At 43.2% G+C, this 16,770-nt stretch overlaps 1 protein-coding gene across 1 annotated transcript in view; it reads right to left on the bottom strand.

Moving 5' to 3' along the window:
- LOC115168377 (cadherin-4-like) overlaps window positions 1-16,770 on the bottom strand; it is a 559,301-nt gene that overhangs the window by 133,055 nt on the left and 409,476 nt on the right. The window contains exon 5 of the mRNA XM_029723578.1: window positions 3,552-3,764. Coding sequence (XP_029579438.1) covers window positions 3,552-3,764 — 213 coding nt within the window. The remainder of the gene's footprint in view (window positions 1-3,551; window positions 3,765-16,770) is intronic.

Here is a 16,770-nt window from a genome sequence, read left to right as displayed (position 1 = left end):
GATCTCAATAGCGTCAAATAAAAGTGTGAACATTGAAATGCACACTACTAGATTGTCTACCCAGGGAACTGTTAAACAGGATCTGCCTGTTTGACCAGCCAACATTGAATGGTTGCCTCAAAACAAAAGCACAAACACACAAAGCAACAACAAGGATAGCGACATCAAAACCTCACAAAAAGCTATCTGGCGCCTTGTTAAAATCTCTCCTTGGTACGTGGAGCTAAGTCTCAGGATGGCCCCGACTTCCCTCCAGTCATTATTAAAGAGAGAGACAGGAGCCTATAGGAATCCGGTGGAGGCCTCAGCACGCATCACTTCTCTTCTGCTCCTAACTATGTACTCTCAGCCCTCCACCAGCTTCTACAGGGCCTATTTACAGCACAGGCAGTGGATTGTGTTGGCTGCACGCTAATGTTTCCAAACACTCCTTTGATTGCCTCTCCTCCGTTCCTCCCCCTCTCCTCTCCTCTCCTCCTTCCCTCCTCAGCTCTCTGGTTTTTACTGACCCCTCGACCCAGGAGAGCTGTCTCGTTGTAGTGGGGGCTCGGGGCCCTGACGAGGACAGACCCTGCCAGGGAGAGTCAGGACACACGCCAGATCTGTATATACTCCTCCCATCCTCCCTTCTGCTCTCTAACAAAGGGAGAAAATCTTATCTCCTCCTCCTTTCATTCCCAGACTTGTCTTTTTGGGGGGATTCCTTCAAGTGGCTCCGCAGGCCTTCCCTTGGGAGGGGATGAAAACAGGTTGGAAAACTATGAAAAAGAAGAAAAAGAAAAGGAAAAATGCTTCTTCTGCACAATTTAAATCCAAACAACAGATGTGAGGGTTCTGTAAACAGGGAGAAAAGCTGATGGCTAGATATTTCAGATGAAGAGAGAGAGAGAGAGAGAGAGAGAGAGAGAGAGAGAGAGAGAGAGAGCGAGAGAGAGAGAGAGAGAGAGAGAGAAAGAGGGAGGGAGGGAGGGATAAAAAACAGTAGGGGTTCGTTCATTGGGAGGGATGTTTTTTGATTAACTATGGCACATAGTATAGGCCTGGGATCCATAGGTTTTTCACCTTCCGAACCTCTGAATTTGAAAGACTCTGCACTATGCAGTGCTCGGCACAACAACGCATTTACACAAGCATTTATTTAATCATGTTCTTTTCTTTTCCGTGCAGCTTTTACAATCTCAACCCCCAACCCCCTCCGTGTTTCTGTTTATTTTCCATACTTTTGAAAACTAGCAGTTTTGCTGAAATGTAATTTGTTGCGATGGTAGTCACTTGTGTTATTCCCTGCTGCCGTATCTTGAATACTAAATGAGCGGAGCTCCGTTGAATAATGATCAAGCATAGTGCAGGCAGCAGACTTGTGGATCAGAGCATATTTATCCCCAGTCCACAGGACAGACGTATGAAAGATATCTGCATGGTTTAGACCATGAGAACACATAATTGCGGGGGTGGTTTCTATCTGAACAAGCGTATCATATCTTCCCAGTTCAAAACAACATGCTTATATCTGTGGTTTGTAAATGCCCCAAAACCACGGCCCTATATTACACCTTGAGGGATGAACTATTGCCCTGGTTTGGCTGGCTGAAGATACACTGTAGGGACGTTGTCTTACTTAATGTCACTGAAGACTTTCCTTTAGACCAGCATCCAGACCAAGGTTTTTACTTACACTTCTGTGGCAAATGACATTGTAAAAGGAGCAGTGCAATTATTATTATTTTATAAATGTTTTATTTTACCTTTATTTTGACAGGGATGTCATACTGAGACTAGGATCTCTTTTACAGATGAGCCCTGCATAAATTCATCAAACACATAAAATATACAATATACAAAATTACAAAACATATTAAGAAAAACAGACACCTTTATGAAAATAGAGGTCTCTGATCATGACTCTGAACTGACCAAGGGGGAACATCTCATTTCAGAGAGCTCTGTGAGTTGTCCACATAAAGGGTGCAAAAACACTAAAAGTAGCTTTACCCAACTCTGTGGAGACTGAAGTGGCCTCCAGTGTTATCCAAACCTGAGACCGGGTTTGGTCATTTGGAAGTCTAAATTGAATGAATGATTATAGATACATAGGAAATTTCTGCATGAGTGTTTTGTAGATAAACACACAAAAATGTTGCCCTCTCCTTACATACAAAGAGGCCCAACCCACTTTTTAATACAAAACACAATGGTGAGTTCTATAACCATCACCAGTAATAAACCTAAGGGCACAATGGAAAACAGCATCTAGTGGTTGAAGTGTAGATGCTGCTGCATGCATATAGGTAATATCTCCATAATCTAAAATAGACATAAAGGTGGCCTGAACAATTTCCTTCCTATTAACAAAAGCCAGACATGCTTTGTTTCTGTAAAAAACAACAACCTTGAACTTCAACTTTTTCAACAGCTCAATGACATGTTTTTTAAATGACAGCTTGTCATCAAGCCAGATACTGTATTTGTAGGAAAGAACTCCCTCAATTTGGGTACCGTTCACACCAGTCATTACAAATGAAATTCAATCTGGATTATGGGACCTAGAACAAAGCATACATTTTGTTTTGTTTGCATTTAGCACTAACTTTAGATCCAATATTGACCTCTGCAGTGCTTGAAAATCAGACTTCAAATGTGAAAAGGCGTGGCCAACAGATGGAGCAATGGAAAACAACACTGCATCATCTGCATACAAATGTATGATTCATATTTTTTTTTTTTTTACAGCATTACCAATGTTATTTACATAGATTGTAAACAGTAGTGAGCCGAGTATCAAACCGTGAGGCACCTCTTTATGTAACTCAAGGAACTCAGATTTGACCCCATCTACCATGACGGCCTGAGTTCTGTCATTGATATAATTATGCATCATTACCCAACCCGATCGAGGACAGCTTGATCAACAGAATGACATGGTCTACAAACATGGCGGCACAATTCTTATTCAATTATGAATGTGAAAACTCAATTCCTGAATTGTTTGAATAAAGGGGTCTTTCCCAGTGAAAGGCCAGCAGACAAAATAAAGACTGTGTATAGGCCTAGAGAGATAGAGAGCGTCTTGGTGTGTCTGGCGACAGAGCTCTCGGACCAAGGGGAAAAGCTCTTAGCCCAATCAGTAGAGTTAGAATACCTGAACACATCTGCAGTTGTAATCATATCACAGATACACAGCATAATCACCTTCCAAGCCTGACAGCCAGTCATAATGAGGAAAGAGAGGAAGTAGGCACAAACCAGTTGTGATAAACTTCTCTTTATTTCTCCTGTAGGGCTTTTTATCATACACTTTCATCACTCATGGTCAATGCTTCTTAAATGGTTTTGACCACCCAAGGACTTGATATACTAACAGCGTCATTTGAATTACACGTGTAGCATTAGTGTGCAATCCAAAGTATTGAGGTGCATGAGGTGTTATACAGTAGCTAAAAGAGCAATTGCCATACAAGGAACCATTTATTGTTAGGGCTTTAAAAAAGGGTTCAAGTCCTGAGTATTTCCTGTCTAACTTTGGGAGTTAACCAATCAGAAAGGTTACTTACACTGACAAGCATTTGTGGGAAGGGCCCCCTGGAGTTTTCAGGCACGTTGACTGGTGGAATCACCCAGTCCCTCTTCTGTCTCCGCAGCCCCTTGGAGCGTATCTCCTGTTGCCTGGGAAACATGATGACAGTGGGTGGAGCCTGGAACTCTGGTGGTGCTTTGACCTCCTCTTCCTCCTTCCTCTCCCCTCCTTTTCCCTCTTCCTCTGTGACCTGAAAATCATGACAAAAAGGACAAAGATACAGTTGAGCGGGTTGCTATGTGATAAAATGTGCCTGTTTGATTTACACCCCTATTCCCCCAGCACGGCCAGGGACACTGAGTCATTCTCTATCCACAGGCTAGTGTTCTCATCAGGAAAAAGATGGCTACAAGGAACCTCCACTCCCTTATGTGATAAATATATACTCATTAGTCTTGTTGTTAAGGATGTCTTGATTGTAATCAGTGAGGTGGGTTTTGGTAGGGTGCAATCAAGTGAGATGCAGTATCAGCAAAGTTTGAATTGCATTGGCAGAGTATAAGCAGCTGTTGAGATACAAAATTACAACGTAAATACAACGTAAATACAGTATTTAATTTATTCAACATTTTAATCAATTCAAAACTCTGGGTGCATCTAATAAACACATTTTTCCAGGTCCAAGTATAAAGTTAGATAAGTCGCACATTTGCACATTTTCTTGGTTCGATATCTAATCAAATATCCGACAAGCCCGTATCAAGCTGACATAAGTCACGTCAACATTCATGTATGTGTATCTGGGGGCTGCTGTATGACTAAAACCAGTCTTGTAGCTTCTCAGGGTCGTGTCCTGTATGGATCGGGATCCACATGAATAATACAAGGCTATGCTAGGAGGAACACACTGTATCCTGTATGTCCAGGGGATATGGTAACTCTGCTATTAACATGGAGAAATCGTGCAGTATGCACCTCTAGTCTTCAGTGTAAACTGACAAACCTCAGGGTTATAACACAAAGTATACACAGTTCAGTCAGAATCATCATCTCACCACATCACTCAGCCCTCTAGCTCTTCCCCCTCTCAAACTGGCTTTTTATAACTCTCCATCTCTCCATTTCCATCTCTCTCTCTCCATCTTATTGTTTTTCCTCTCCTCCCTGTCGGCTGATCCTGACAGCCTGTCTCAATAATAACTATTCATCAGAAGCTGGGGAGTGCTATGCTGCTAGGTGGATGGAGTATGAGACAGGTTAAGTGTGCCAGCAGGCTAGGATAATGCCTTGCTAACGCCCTGTACCCCAGGTGTGCCTTAACTCTCCCTAGGTCTCACCAAATCATCTGCTCTCATGTTGCTCATTGTTCCAGGGCAGGGAGCGAATGATAGACATTTCCAGCTTAACGGGTGAGAGTCTTGCTTGCATGTGTGTGCACTATCACGTATGTGAGAACAAACTCCGCTCCTCGGATAAGAGAGACAGGTCCAATCACCATTTCTTTGGACTTTTAAAGAGCCTTGTGTTTTAATACATATTCCGATATTTCATTTTACCTTGTCTCCCCTCACTACCTCCCTCCCTCGCTCTTTAAACTTCTTGCTAATGTGTGGCCTTGCAGATTCCTTCCGGTAGTTAAAATTCGAGGGGAAACCCAGGAAGTATGCAGGAACAGGGGTACAACATTGAAAGTTGTGGGCTCTGGCGCACCACAAGCTGTTTATTCTAATTACCGCCACATAGAACTTTCCACAGTCTATAAAACGCGTATTATTTTCTCTCCCCCCCCTTTATGTATGCCCCACTGTCTGGTTGCCTCCCAAGGTGGGCTGTACATGCCAGTCAAACAATGCTTTCAGGCTGAATTCATCAGATGGAGGTCCAGGAGAAATGCTTTTCAAGCTGCATTAAAGGAAGCCTGTCTGTTGGAGAGGTTGGCATGTATAAGCTGTGTGTTTGGGAAATAGGAGAGAGGAGAGGGACAATGCCCATGGGTAAACGTTTAGTGTTCCGTTTCTTCAATCCAGCTCCACATTTTAAACATCAGGCATGTCATGGAACACGAGAGGGAGGAGGATGAGGGTTTGGGGTGAAAAGGAGTGAGAAGAAGGGGAGCAGGAGGGAGAAGGGAAGGGAAGGGTTGGTGGTTAACATGATGGAAAGAGAGAGGCGAGACATTTTTTGTCTCTGTCATTGCTTTCAAATATATCTTGGCCATTTCAAGTTTAGAACGTTTGACATTACAAATATTGTCCAATCTTTTTGGAGATGAGAATGTGGGAATTGATCTTAAATTCCATGCTTACTTTGGTGACTCATCTACTTAGATTTCAGCCTGACATTAATAATTATTCCTGTATCCAACATCAACATCATGGGAATGAGTATAGTTGGTGCACTTCATCCCTCTACCACTAGTGGAGCTGCAGCCCCACATACAGCCCAAGCTCTGTCTCTCTGCCTAGGATGCTTTTCCAAGTCTTCACCATCCAGAAATCACCAGTCATCTAATCCATCCCCCCTCCTCTCCTGTGCCAGGCACAGTCTACCCTTCCAAGCACGCATGTGACATGTGTCATCATATGTCATCATGTGCCATGTTGCCTGAACCAGATCCATATGGCATGTTTTCAGGGGGACACCTCTCTCTCTCTCTCTCTCTCTCTCTCTCTCTCTCTCTCTCTCTCTCTCTCTCTCTCTCTCTCTCTCTCTCTCCGGCAACCAGTGCCAAGTGAAACACGTGTGTGTTCGCCAGCTATGAACATGGATCCAAACTGGATTCGTCAGATGGAAAGGGGAGACAGATGTGCGCTTGGTTCTGGACAAATGTATTATATTTCTTCAGCGGGAGGGGGGCTTAGTGGGCCTGACTGCAGGGGCAGGCTGCTCCAGTTCAGACTGCCACGGTGGGGGGACTAGGTAGGGGAGGGAGGAAGGTTCTGGGGGTATTTGGGATTGGATTGGGGAGGGAGAGAGGATGATGGGAAGAGGAAGGTTGAAATAGGGGGTGGTTATATTAAGAAGCAGATGTGACCCCCCTGTCTAAATAAGTCATGTTCCAAATCCTTTCATCTGCAGATTCTAACAGACTGAGTGTGTGTGTGTGTCTGTGTGCGTGTGTGTGTCTGTGTGTGTGTGTGTGTGTGAGAGAGAGAGTGAGAGTGGGATAAATAACTCAGAAACAACACACATGCACACATCAATATATGAACACACACACACACACAGGCACACACACAGGCACACACACAGGCACACACACAATCAAGACAATGGACTAAATAGTAATACATAATAATACTTTGGTGGGTGAGGGGATTGTGTTAGATTGTCAATCATCTAACAAGGGGCTAACTCAGAGGATGTCACTGTCCTTCCTAGCTCTGAATATATCCTCATCAGGCCTATCACAACAGCCTGCAAAGAGGCCTGCCAGTGTCTGGCTGCACTGGTCTGAGCACTTAATAATGAACAGTGTACCACAACCAGCTCAGACGACACGGCCATGTAGACCACTATGTTTAACTCACTGTTGATTAAGTGTTAACACGGAAATGCCTGCTTTCCTCTACAGCAAATGAAACACATTCCCTCCATCCGCTGTTGGAACAGAGGGATGGCAGAGGAGGAGAGGAAGAGAGCCAAGCCAGACATAGGCTCAAAAGTTTGGAACAATAGCGTAATAGAGTCAGACTTGCAACATGTTCTTCCCTTCTCTAGCTTCCACTCACACGGACACACACAGAACACACTCACACAGACACATACAGAACACACACACAGAACACACACACACACACACAGAAACATAAAGAACACGCAAACAGACACACACAGAACACACACACAGACACATAAAGAACACGCAAACAGACACACACAGAACACACACAGAGACACACACAGAACACACACAGAGACACATAAAGAATACACACACATAAAGAATACACACACAGACACATAAAGAATACACACACAGACACATAAAGAATACACACACAGACACATAAAGAATACACTCACACAGACACATACAGAACACACACACAGACACACACAGAGACACATAAAGAACACACACACAGCACATAAAGAATACACACACACACAGACAGACACACACAGAACACACACGCGGACACATAAAGAACACACACAGACACACACAGAACACACACAGAGACACACTCACACAGACACATAAAGAACACACACACAGACACACACAGAACACACACACACATAAAGAACACGCAAACAGACACATACAGAACAGACACACACAGACACATAAAGAACACACAAACAGACACACACAGAACACACACAGAGACACACACAGAACACACACACACACAGACACACACAGAACACACACAGAGACACACTCACACAGACACATAAAGAACACACACACACAGACACACACAGAACACACACACACATAAAGAACATGCACACAGACACACACAGAACACACACAGAGACACACACAGAACACACACGCAGACACATAAAGAACACACACAGACACACACAGAACACGCACAGAGACACACACAGAACACACACACAGACACATAAAGAACACACACACACAGACACACATAAAGAACACACACACACACAGACACACACAGAACACCCACAGAGACACATAAAGAACACACACACAGACACACAAAGAACACACACACAGACACACAAAGAACACACACACAGACACATAAAGAACACCCACAGAGACAGATAAAGAACACACACACATACACATAAAGAACACACACACAGACACACACAGAACACACACACAGACACATAAAGAACACACAAACAGACACACACAGAACACACACAGAGACACACACAGAACACACACACACACACACAGACACATAAAGAACACGCACACAGACACACACAGAACACACACAGAGACACACACAGAACACACACGCAGACACATAAAGAACACACACACAGACACATAAAGAACACACACACAGACACATAAAGAACACACACACAGACACATAAAGAACACACACACAGACACACAAAGGACACACACAGAGACACCCACAGAACACACACACAGACACACAAAGAACACACACAGAGACACCCACAGAACACACACACAGAAAACAGACAGAAACACATAAAGAACACACACAGACACCCGCAGAACACACACAGAGACACAAAGAACACACACACAGACACATACAGAACACACACAGAGACACCCACAGAACACACACACAGAACACACACACAGACACATAAAGAACACACACAGAGACACATAAAAGATACACACAGAACACACAGACACATAAAGAACCAGTGTTGGAAAAAAGTACCCAATTGTCATACTTGAGTAAAAGTAAAGATACCTTAATAGAAAATGACTCAAGTAAAAGTGAAAGTCACCCAGTAAAATACTACTTCAGTTAAAGTCGAAAAGTATTTGGTTTAAAATATACTTAAGTATCAAAAGTAAAAGAATAAATCATTTCACATTCCTTATATTAAGCATACCAGACGGCACCATTTTCTTTTTTTAAGGATAGCCAAGGACACACTCCAACACTCAGACATCATTTACAAACAAAGCATTTGTGTTTAGTGAGTCTGTCAGATCAGAGGCAGTAGGGATGACCAGAGATGTTCTTTTGAGAAGTGTGTGAATTTGACCATTTTCCAGTCCTGCTAAGCATTCAAAATATAATGAGTAGTTTTGGCTCTCATGGAAAATGTACAGAGTTAAAAAGTACATTATTTTCTTTAGGAATGTAGTGAAGTAAAAGTAAAAGTTGTCAAAAACATAAATCGTAAAGTAGAGATACCCCCAAAAACGACTTAAGTAGTACTTTAAAGTATTATTACTTAAGTACTTTACACCACTGCACAGAACACACACAGAGACACACAAAGACATACAGAGACACAGACATACACATGCACGTGCAAACACAAGTTCAGACACACACAACACAGTGCATTCGGAAAGTATTCAGACCACTTCCCTTTTTCCACATTTTGTTACGTAACAGCCTTATTCTAAAATTCATTTAAAATATACGTCCCTCATCAATCTACAGTACACACAATACCCCATAATGACAAAGCGAAAACAGGTCTTTACATTTTTTTGCTAATTTATTACAAATAAAAAACAGAAATGTTATATTTACATAAGTATTCAGACCCTTAATTCAGTACTTTTTTCAAGCACCTTTGGCAGCGATTACAGCCTCGAGTCTTCTTGGGTATAACGCTACAAGCTTGGCACACCTGCATTTGGGGAGTTTCTCCCATTCTTCACTGCAGATCCTCTCAAGCTTGGTCAAGTTGGATGGGGAGCATCGCTGCACAGCTATTTTCAGGTCTATCCAGAGATTGGGTTCAAGTCCGGCCCCAGAATGACGCTGCCACCACCAAGCTTCACCATAGGGATGGTGTCAGGTTTCATCCAGATGTGATGCTTGGCATTCAGGCCAAAGCATTCAATCTTGGTTTCCGTCTGGCCACTCTACCATAAAGGCCTGATTAGTGGAGTGCTGCAGAGATAGTTGTCATTCTGGAAGGTTCTCCCCTCTCCACAGAGGAACTCTGGAGCTCTGTCAGAGTGACCATCGGGTTCTTGGTCACCTCCCTGACAAAGGCCCTTCTCCCCTGATTGCCCAGTTTGGCCGGGCAGCCAGCTCCAAGAAGAGTCTTGGTGGTTCCAAACTTCTTACATTTAAGAATGGAGGTCACTGTGTTCTTGGGGACCTTCAATGCGGCAGACATGTTTTGGTACCCTTCCTCGACACAATCCTGTCTTGGAGCTCTACAGACAATTTCTTCGACCTCACAGCTTGGTTTTTCCTCTGACATGCACTGTCAACAATTTTTAAAAATGTCTAAAACTTGTTATTGCTTTGTCATTATAGGGTATTGTGTGTAGATTGATGAGGAAAAGAGTAAGGCTGTAACAATAAAATGTGGAAAAAGTCAAGGGGTCTGAATACTTTCAGAATGCACTGTGCACACACATGCAGGAACTGACGCATACAAGCTCCCACACAGGCATGCACGCGCGCGCGCGCGCACACACACACACACACACACACACACACACACACACACACACACACACACACACACACACACACACACACACACACACACACACACACACACACACACACACTATATCCACAAACAGAAATGTACACTAAAACACACACCCTAATCACACATGATCATACATTACCCCTCTCTCAGACACACACACAGAAACAAACACCCATTCTTTCACACACACCCTCTGTGTGAACAGAAGTCATTGAGTGAAATGGAAGCGGCCCCCAGCTCTGGTACCACCAGTACCCAGCCAGCTGGCGCCTATCCCGGCCTTTCCCTCTTCTCCCAGCCTCCCATTGCCCCGGCCCGCACACTTCGATATGAGTCAGCCCCTGGTGACACACACATCTGGAAGTTATTATTCCACAAGCAGAGTGCAACAAAGCGCTATGTCTATAATGACACATCACATTGTTCTCAGTGTCCTCGTTGTCTCCTCTGTCTAAATAACAGCTTGCATTGGGGCGGCAGGTAGCTTAGTGAACTAGTAACCGAAAGGTTGCAAGATCGAATCCCCGAGCTGACAAGGTAAAAAATATGTTGTTCTGCCCCTGAAGAAGGCAGTTAACCCACCTTCATTGAAAATACAATTTGTTCTTAACTGACTTGCCTAGCTAAATAAAGGTAAAATAAAATAAAAACTACAGCTGTAGTAGAATTTTTCTCCCTCTTCAGTATCTAAGTCAAATAGTATGAATGTGTAATGGTCACAGTTAAGGTCTAAGACCTGCTCTTTAGTTCGACTGGCTATCTATGCCTCTTACTGTGGGACAAAGTTTGTGAACCCAGTGGGATTTGGGTGTTAAATTCCCTGTGGAGCTCCCTGGGGTCATGAGCACTCACACACACACTCCCTTCGACAAAACACACTCTGGTCAAGGTACGGCAGCCATGGTGTGACCCCATCTTGGCTGCCCACTGTAAGAGGTCCTCTTGGTGAATCAGTGTCATGGCAGAGAACTGAATGACACATGGGCTCTTCTGGACATGTATAATTCTGGATGATCCTGTGATTCAGAGTGCCCAGGCTGCCTCTACCCCTCTCTGTTCCAGTGGGAAATGTGTTACCAGGTGGCAGGGAGACATGGGAATCACTGCACTGATTAGATGCTGATTAGATGCTGGATAAACCAATGGGGTTCAGGGAGAGAGACAAGTCTTGGATCTCATGATATAGCCAGAGCTCAAAGCCCACAGTCACTCTAACTCTGTTAATATATGCTGTTTCCTACCTTCCTAATCCTAAAAATACATTCCACTCCTTAGAATAGCCTTCACTTCTACTCTAAAGGGTTTAGATAAAGGCCATGCCAAGCCCTGATGAACCGAGTATCCGGGTTCTAGTCAAGGCTGACTAGCTATGTGTGACAGTCTCTGTGTATGTCACACCCTGATCTGTTTAATCTGTCTTTGTGCTTGTCTCCACCTCCCTCCAGGTGTCGCCCATCTTCCCCATTATCCCGTGTATTTATACCTGTGTTCTCTGTTTGTCTGTTGCCAGTTCGTCTTGTTCGTCAAGCCTACCAGTGTTTTCCCCCTTGCGCATGTCTGTTTCTAGTTCCTGTTTTCTAGTTTTCCCAGTTTTGAACATTCTGCCTGCCCTGATCCTAAGCCTGCCTGTCGTTTCTGTACCTTGTCACACCACCCTGGATTATTGACCTCTGCCTGCTCTGACCCCGAGACTGTCTGCCGTTCTGTACCTTTTGGATTCTGATGTGGATCACTGACCTCTGCCTGCCCTTGACCTGTCGTTTTACCTGCCCCCGTTCTAGTAATAAACCTTTGTTACTTTGACCTTGTCTGCATCTGCGTCTTCCCTAAAACGTGATAGTACGAACTGGCCATGACTGACCAAGCAGACTCGGACCAGCTCCACAATGCCATCTCCTCCCAAGGAGCCACCATTGGAAGGCACGAGGAGTTGCTTCGTGGCCTCATGGAAGGGGTCCAGACCTTGGCCGAATGCCATGACCGAGCATTGAACACATTGCTGGAGCAATTCTGCGGGTTGTCTGTTAGGCAGCCTACCACAACCGTAACGTCCCAGCCCCTCAATAACCCGGCTGTTAACAGCATCGCCTCCCAAGACACCCTGATTTCCCGGGAACCCCGCTTACCTCCCCCGGAACACTTCGATGGAGAGTCGGCCACCTGTCGGGCATTTCTCACTCAGTGTTCCCTCATCATTAAGCTGCAGCCCTCCTCCTTCCCCTCAGACCACTCTAAGATAGCGTACCTCATCACGCTGATGTCCGGGAGGGCTCTCGCCTGGGCTACGGCAGTATGGGAACAACAGTTGGCCGTATGCTTCAATCTGGAGGAGTTTGTGGCGGAGGTGAAGAAAGTTTTCGATGAGAGAGGCTGCCCGGAAGTTACTCCAGCTTCGGCAAGACTCCTGCAGTGTGGCAGACTATCCGGTGGATTTCCGCACGTTGGCAGCTGAGAGTGCCTGGAACCCGGAAGCGATGTTCGACATGTTCTTGCACGGAGTATCAGAGGAAGTAAAGGACGAGCTTGCAGCCCGGGAACTACCGACGGATCTCGACTCGCTCATCGCCTTGACCATTCGGGCGACTACAGAAAGGATGGAAGGAGAGGAGGTTCTATTTCTCTTGCCTGCCCAAGGCTTCCACCTTGCCTCCGAGACATCCCAGAAGTCCCCGATGGCTCCGTTGCCCGAGAGAACCTGAGGCTACCCAAGTTCCCCCGAGAGTCTCCGAAGTCTGCCAATTCACCTCTTCCCGAGCCAATGCAACTAGGCAGAGCTAGGCTGTCCCCAGCCGAACGGCTATACAGGCTTCACATGAAGAGTTGCCTGTATTGCGGGACTACTGGTCATTTCGTGGCCACCTGTCCACTAAAAGACCAGGCTCACCGGTAGGAGTGAGTACTCTGATGGGCCATATGGAGAACTTTTCCTCTCCCCTTACTCGCACCCCTTTTCATGCCATCTTGCTGTGGGGGAACCAGTCAAAATTCTCCGGGTACTCATCGACTCCGGGGCTGATGAGAGCTTTATGGTCGCTACCCTGGCAGATCAACTCAAACTGGATCCTAAACTCATCAAGATGGAGATGGCGCACAGGAATGGCACTTTGTTCCCCTCTGGATGGCCCAGATCTATAGTGGTGAAACTGCTCAGGTTCAAAGACAAGGGGGAAATTCTCAGGAGAGCCAAGTGCCTGAAGGGAACCAAAATCTTCATCAATGAAGACTTCTCTGAAAAGGTACGCATCAAAAGAAAGGAACTGCTGCCAAGACTAATTGAAGAACGAAAAAAAGGAAACATTACATACCTGAGGTATGATCAGCTGGTTGACCCCCCTCCCCGTAGGCCTATGGCAAGTGATTCCACTATAATCAACTGATTTGACACACACAAACCCACACATATTTACTACACTTTGTTCATGTGTTTCACCTAACCTCATGACCAAAAACACACATTGCTCTATATGTCATAACCCTCTGAAGTCTTCAGTGGTGTTATGTGGACTGTGTCAATGCGCATTCCATAGGAAGTGCACCCCTATTAATAAAACTAACACAAATGTGTGGTTGTATTGGACATGTGAGACATGCACTTCTATGTTTCCGTTCCACTCTCTGGATGATTCTGACTGCGTATCTCTCTTAGTTGGGAAGAATATCGACCCTGATAACATGCTCTTCAACCCATTAGATATTAATGAAGCGAATTATAAATATAATGATTGTGTTGATCCAGATTCAAATTTCCTGAGATTTACCAGAGATGAGTCTATCACTTGTGATTACTATAATGTTAATCAATTTAACAACCTGTATAGCTGTTTATCTAATTCCAAGAAAAACTTATTTTCTACCTTTAATTTGAACGTTTGCAGTCTTCCTAAAAATCAAGACCATCTTGTTCATTATCTGTCTTCTCGCAATCATGAATTTTCCATTGTTGCCCTTTCAGAAACATGGTTGTCTTTATGAAATGTCACCTTATAATACTGTTCACCACTGTAGAACCTCAAGAGTGGGAGGAGGAGTGTCCATTTTTGTTCATAAACATTTTCAATTATTTGTCAGAGAGGACCTCGAACTTACATCTGATAACATTGATGTTGCATCTCTTTTAATAGACATTGCCTCCTGTTCATATTTTGGTGGTGAAAAAGTGGTAATTGCATGCATCTATCGGCCACCCGATTCTGACATTTGTAGTTTCATTGATATCCTTGCATTAACCTTGAATGTGATTAATAATAATGGTAAAATTGGGTGATTACAACATAAACCTATCTAAAAGTGAGAACCACTCACCAACATCTGACTTTTTGAATACTTTATACTCCAGCTATCTGTATCCCCTCATCTATAAACCCACACGAGTGAGCAGTTCATCTGACACCCTTATTGATAATATTTTTGCTAATTATTTGAATAATATGGCTAATATGTTATACTGACATTTCTGACCACTTTCCAATTTTCCACTTCTCTTTGGCAGCTGGAAATGAACAGATGGGAATGATTAGTAGCATTAAGGGTAGAATATTTAACAGATGGGAGTGATTAGTAGCATTAAGGGTAGAATATTTAACAGATGGGAGTGATTAGTAGCATTAAGGGTAGAATATTTAACAGATGGGAGTGATTAGTAGCATTAAGGGTAGAATATTTAACAGATGGGAGTGATTAGTAGCATTAAGGGTAGAATATTTAACAGGAGTGATTAGTAGCATTAAGGGTAGAATATTTAACAGATGGGAATGATTAGTAGCATTAAGGGTAGAATATTTAACAGATGGGAATGATTAGTAGCATTAAGGGTAGAATATTTAACAGATGGGAGTGATTAGTAGCATTAAGGGTAGAATATTTAACAGGAGTGATTAGTAGCATTAAGGGTAGAATATTTAACAGATGGGAGTGATTAGTAGCATTAAGGGTAGAATATTTAACAGATGGGAGTGATTAGTAGCATTAAGGGTAGAATATTTAACAGATGGGAGTGATTAGTAGCATTAAGGGTAAAATATTTACAGATGGGAGTGATTAGTAGCATTAAGGGTAAAATATTTAATAGATGGGAGTGATTAGTAGCATTAAGGTAGAATATTTAACTAAAGTAATGGTGAGGGCTTTAAGATGCTGATTGATGATATTTATGGGAACATTATAATCAGGCCGATGTGAAGTCTGCTTACCAGACTTTTCTCACATCTTTCAATTCTGTATTTCACCACTGCTTTCCTGAAGTAAGAGAGCAGCAAATGGGTTCTGGAAACCTTGCTTTACAACCGGTCTCAAAAAATAACGTTTCTCAAAAAGTACAAGAACAAATTTACTCACCTACTTAGGATATGCCCAAAAATATATTTTACTAACAAATTCCAAGAATCCTTAAATAATATAAAGTTAACTTGGAAAATCATGAATCAACTGTTGAATAAGAAAGTAGTAATCTACAACTATACCATCTCAATGCATTGTTGGAAATAAGACCTATAGTGATCCTGATGGCATTTCATGTGAATTTAATAACATTTTTGTGAATGTGGGTTCTTCTCTGTCAAAGAAAATAGAGAAAACTGATTAAATCCCTTGGATTGATGGAAATCCCTTCCCTTCTCTGCTGCAGTTTGATCCTCCTGATGTAATGGATGTGATGGAGGTAATTGGTATCTTAAATATATCAGTAGCACGTCATGATGAGATTGATACTTCTTTGGTGAAATCAGTGTCTTCCTCGATTACTGAGCCTCTAACATATATATGCACCAAATCAATGCAAACTGGTATTGTTCCTAAAGATTTAAAAATTGGCAAGTTATCCCCTTCAATAAATCTGGGCATCCCAGATCTTTTACAAATTATCGCCCAATATCTGTACTATAATGTTTTTCTGAAATCCTAGACAAATTGATATATAAGAGAATGTTGAAACATTTAAATCAACACTGTATTCTATATGAGCAACAATATGTTTTTTGTAAAAACTACTCCACAGATGTGGCTCTTTTGTAACTTGTGGATAAAATCTTTACAGCCCTGAACAAAGCGTTTGACACGGTTGATCATGAAATATGACACTCTAAATTGCATTATTACGGTTTTCAGGATAATGCATATAATTGGCTATATAG

Source organism: Salmo trutta, chromosome 30, assembly GCF_901001165.1.
Source record: "Salmo trutta chromosome 30, fSalTru1.1, whole genome shotgun sequence".
NCBI lineage: Eukaryota > Metazoa > Chordata > Actinopteri > Salmoniformes > Salmonidae > Salmo > Salmo trutta.
This window is presented reverse-complemented; position numbering and strand designations above follow the sequence as displayed.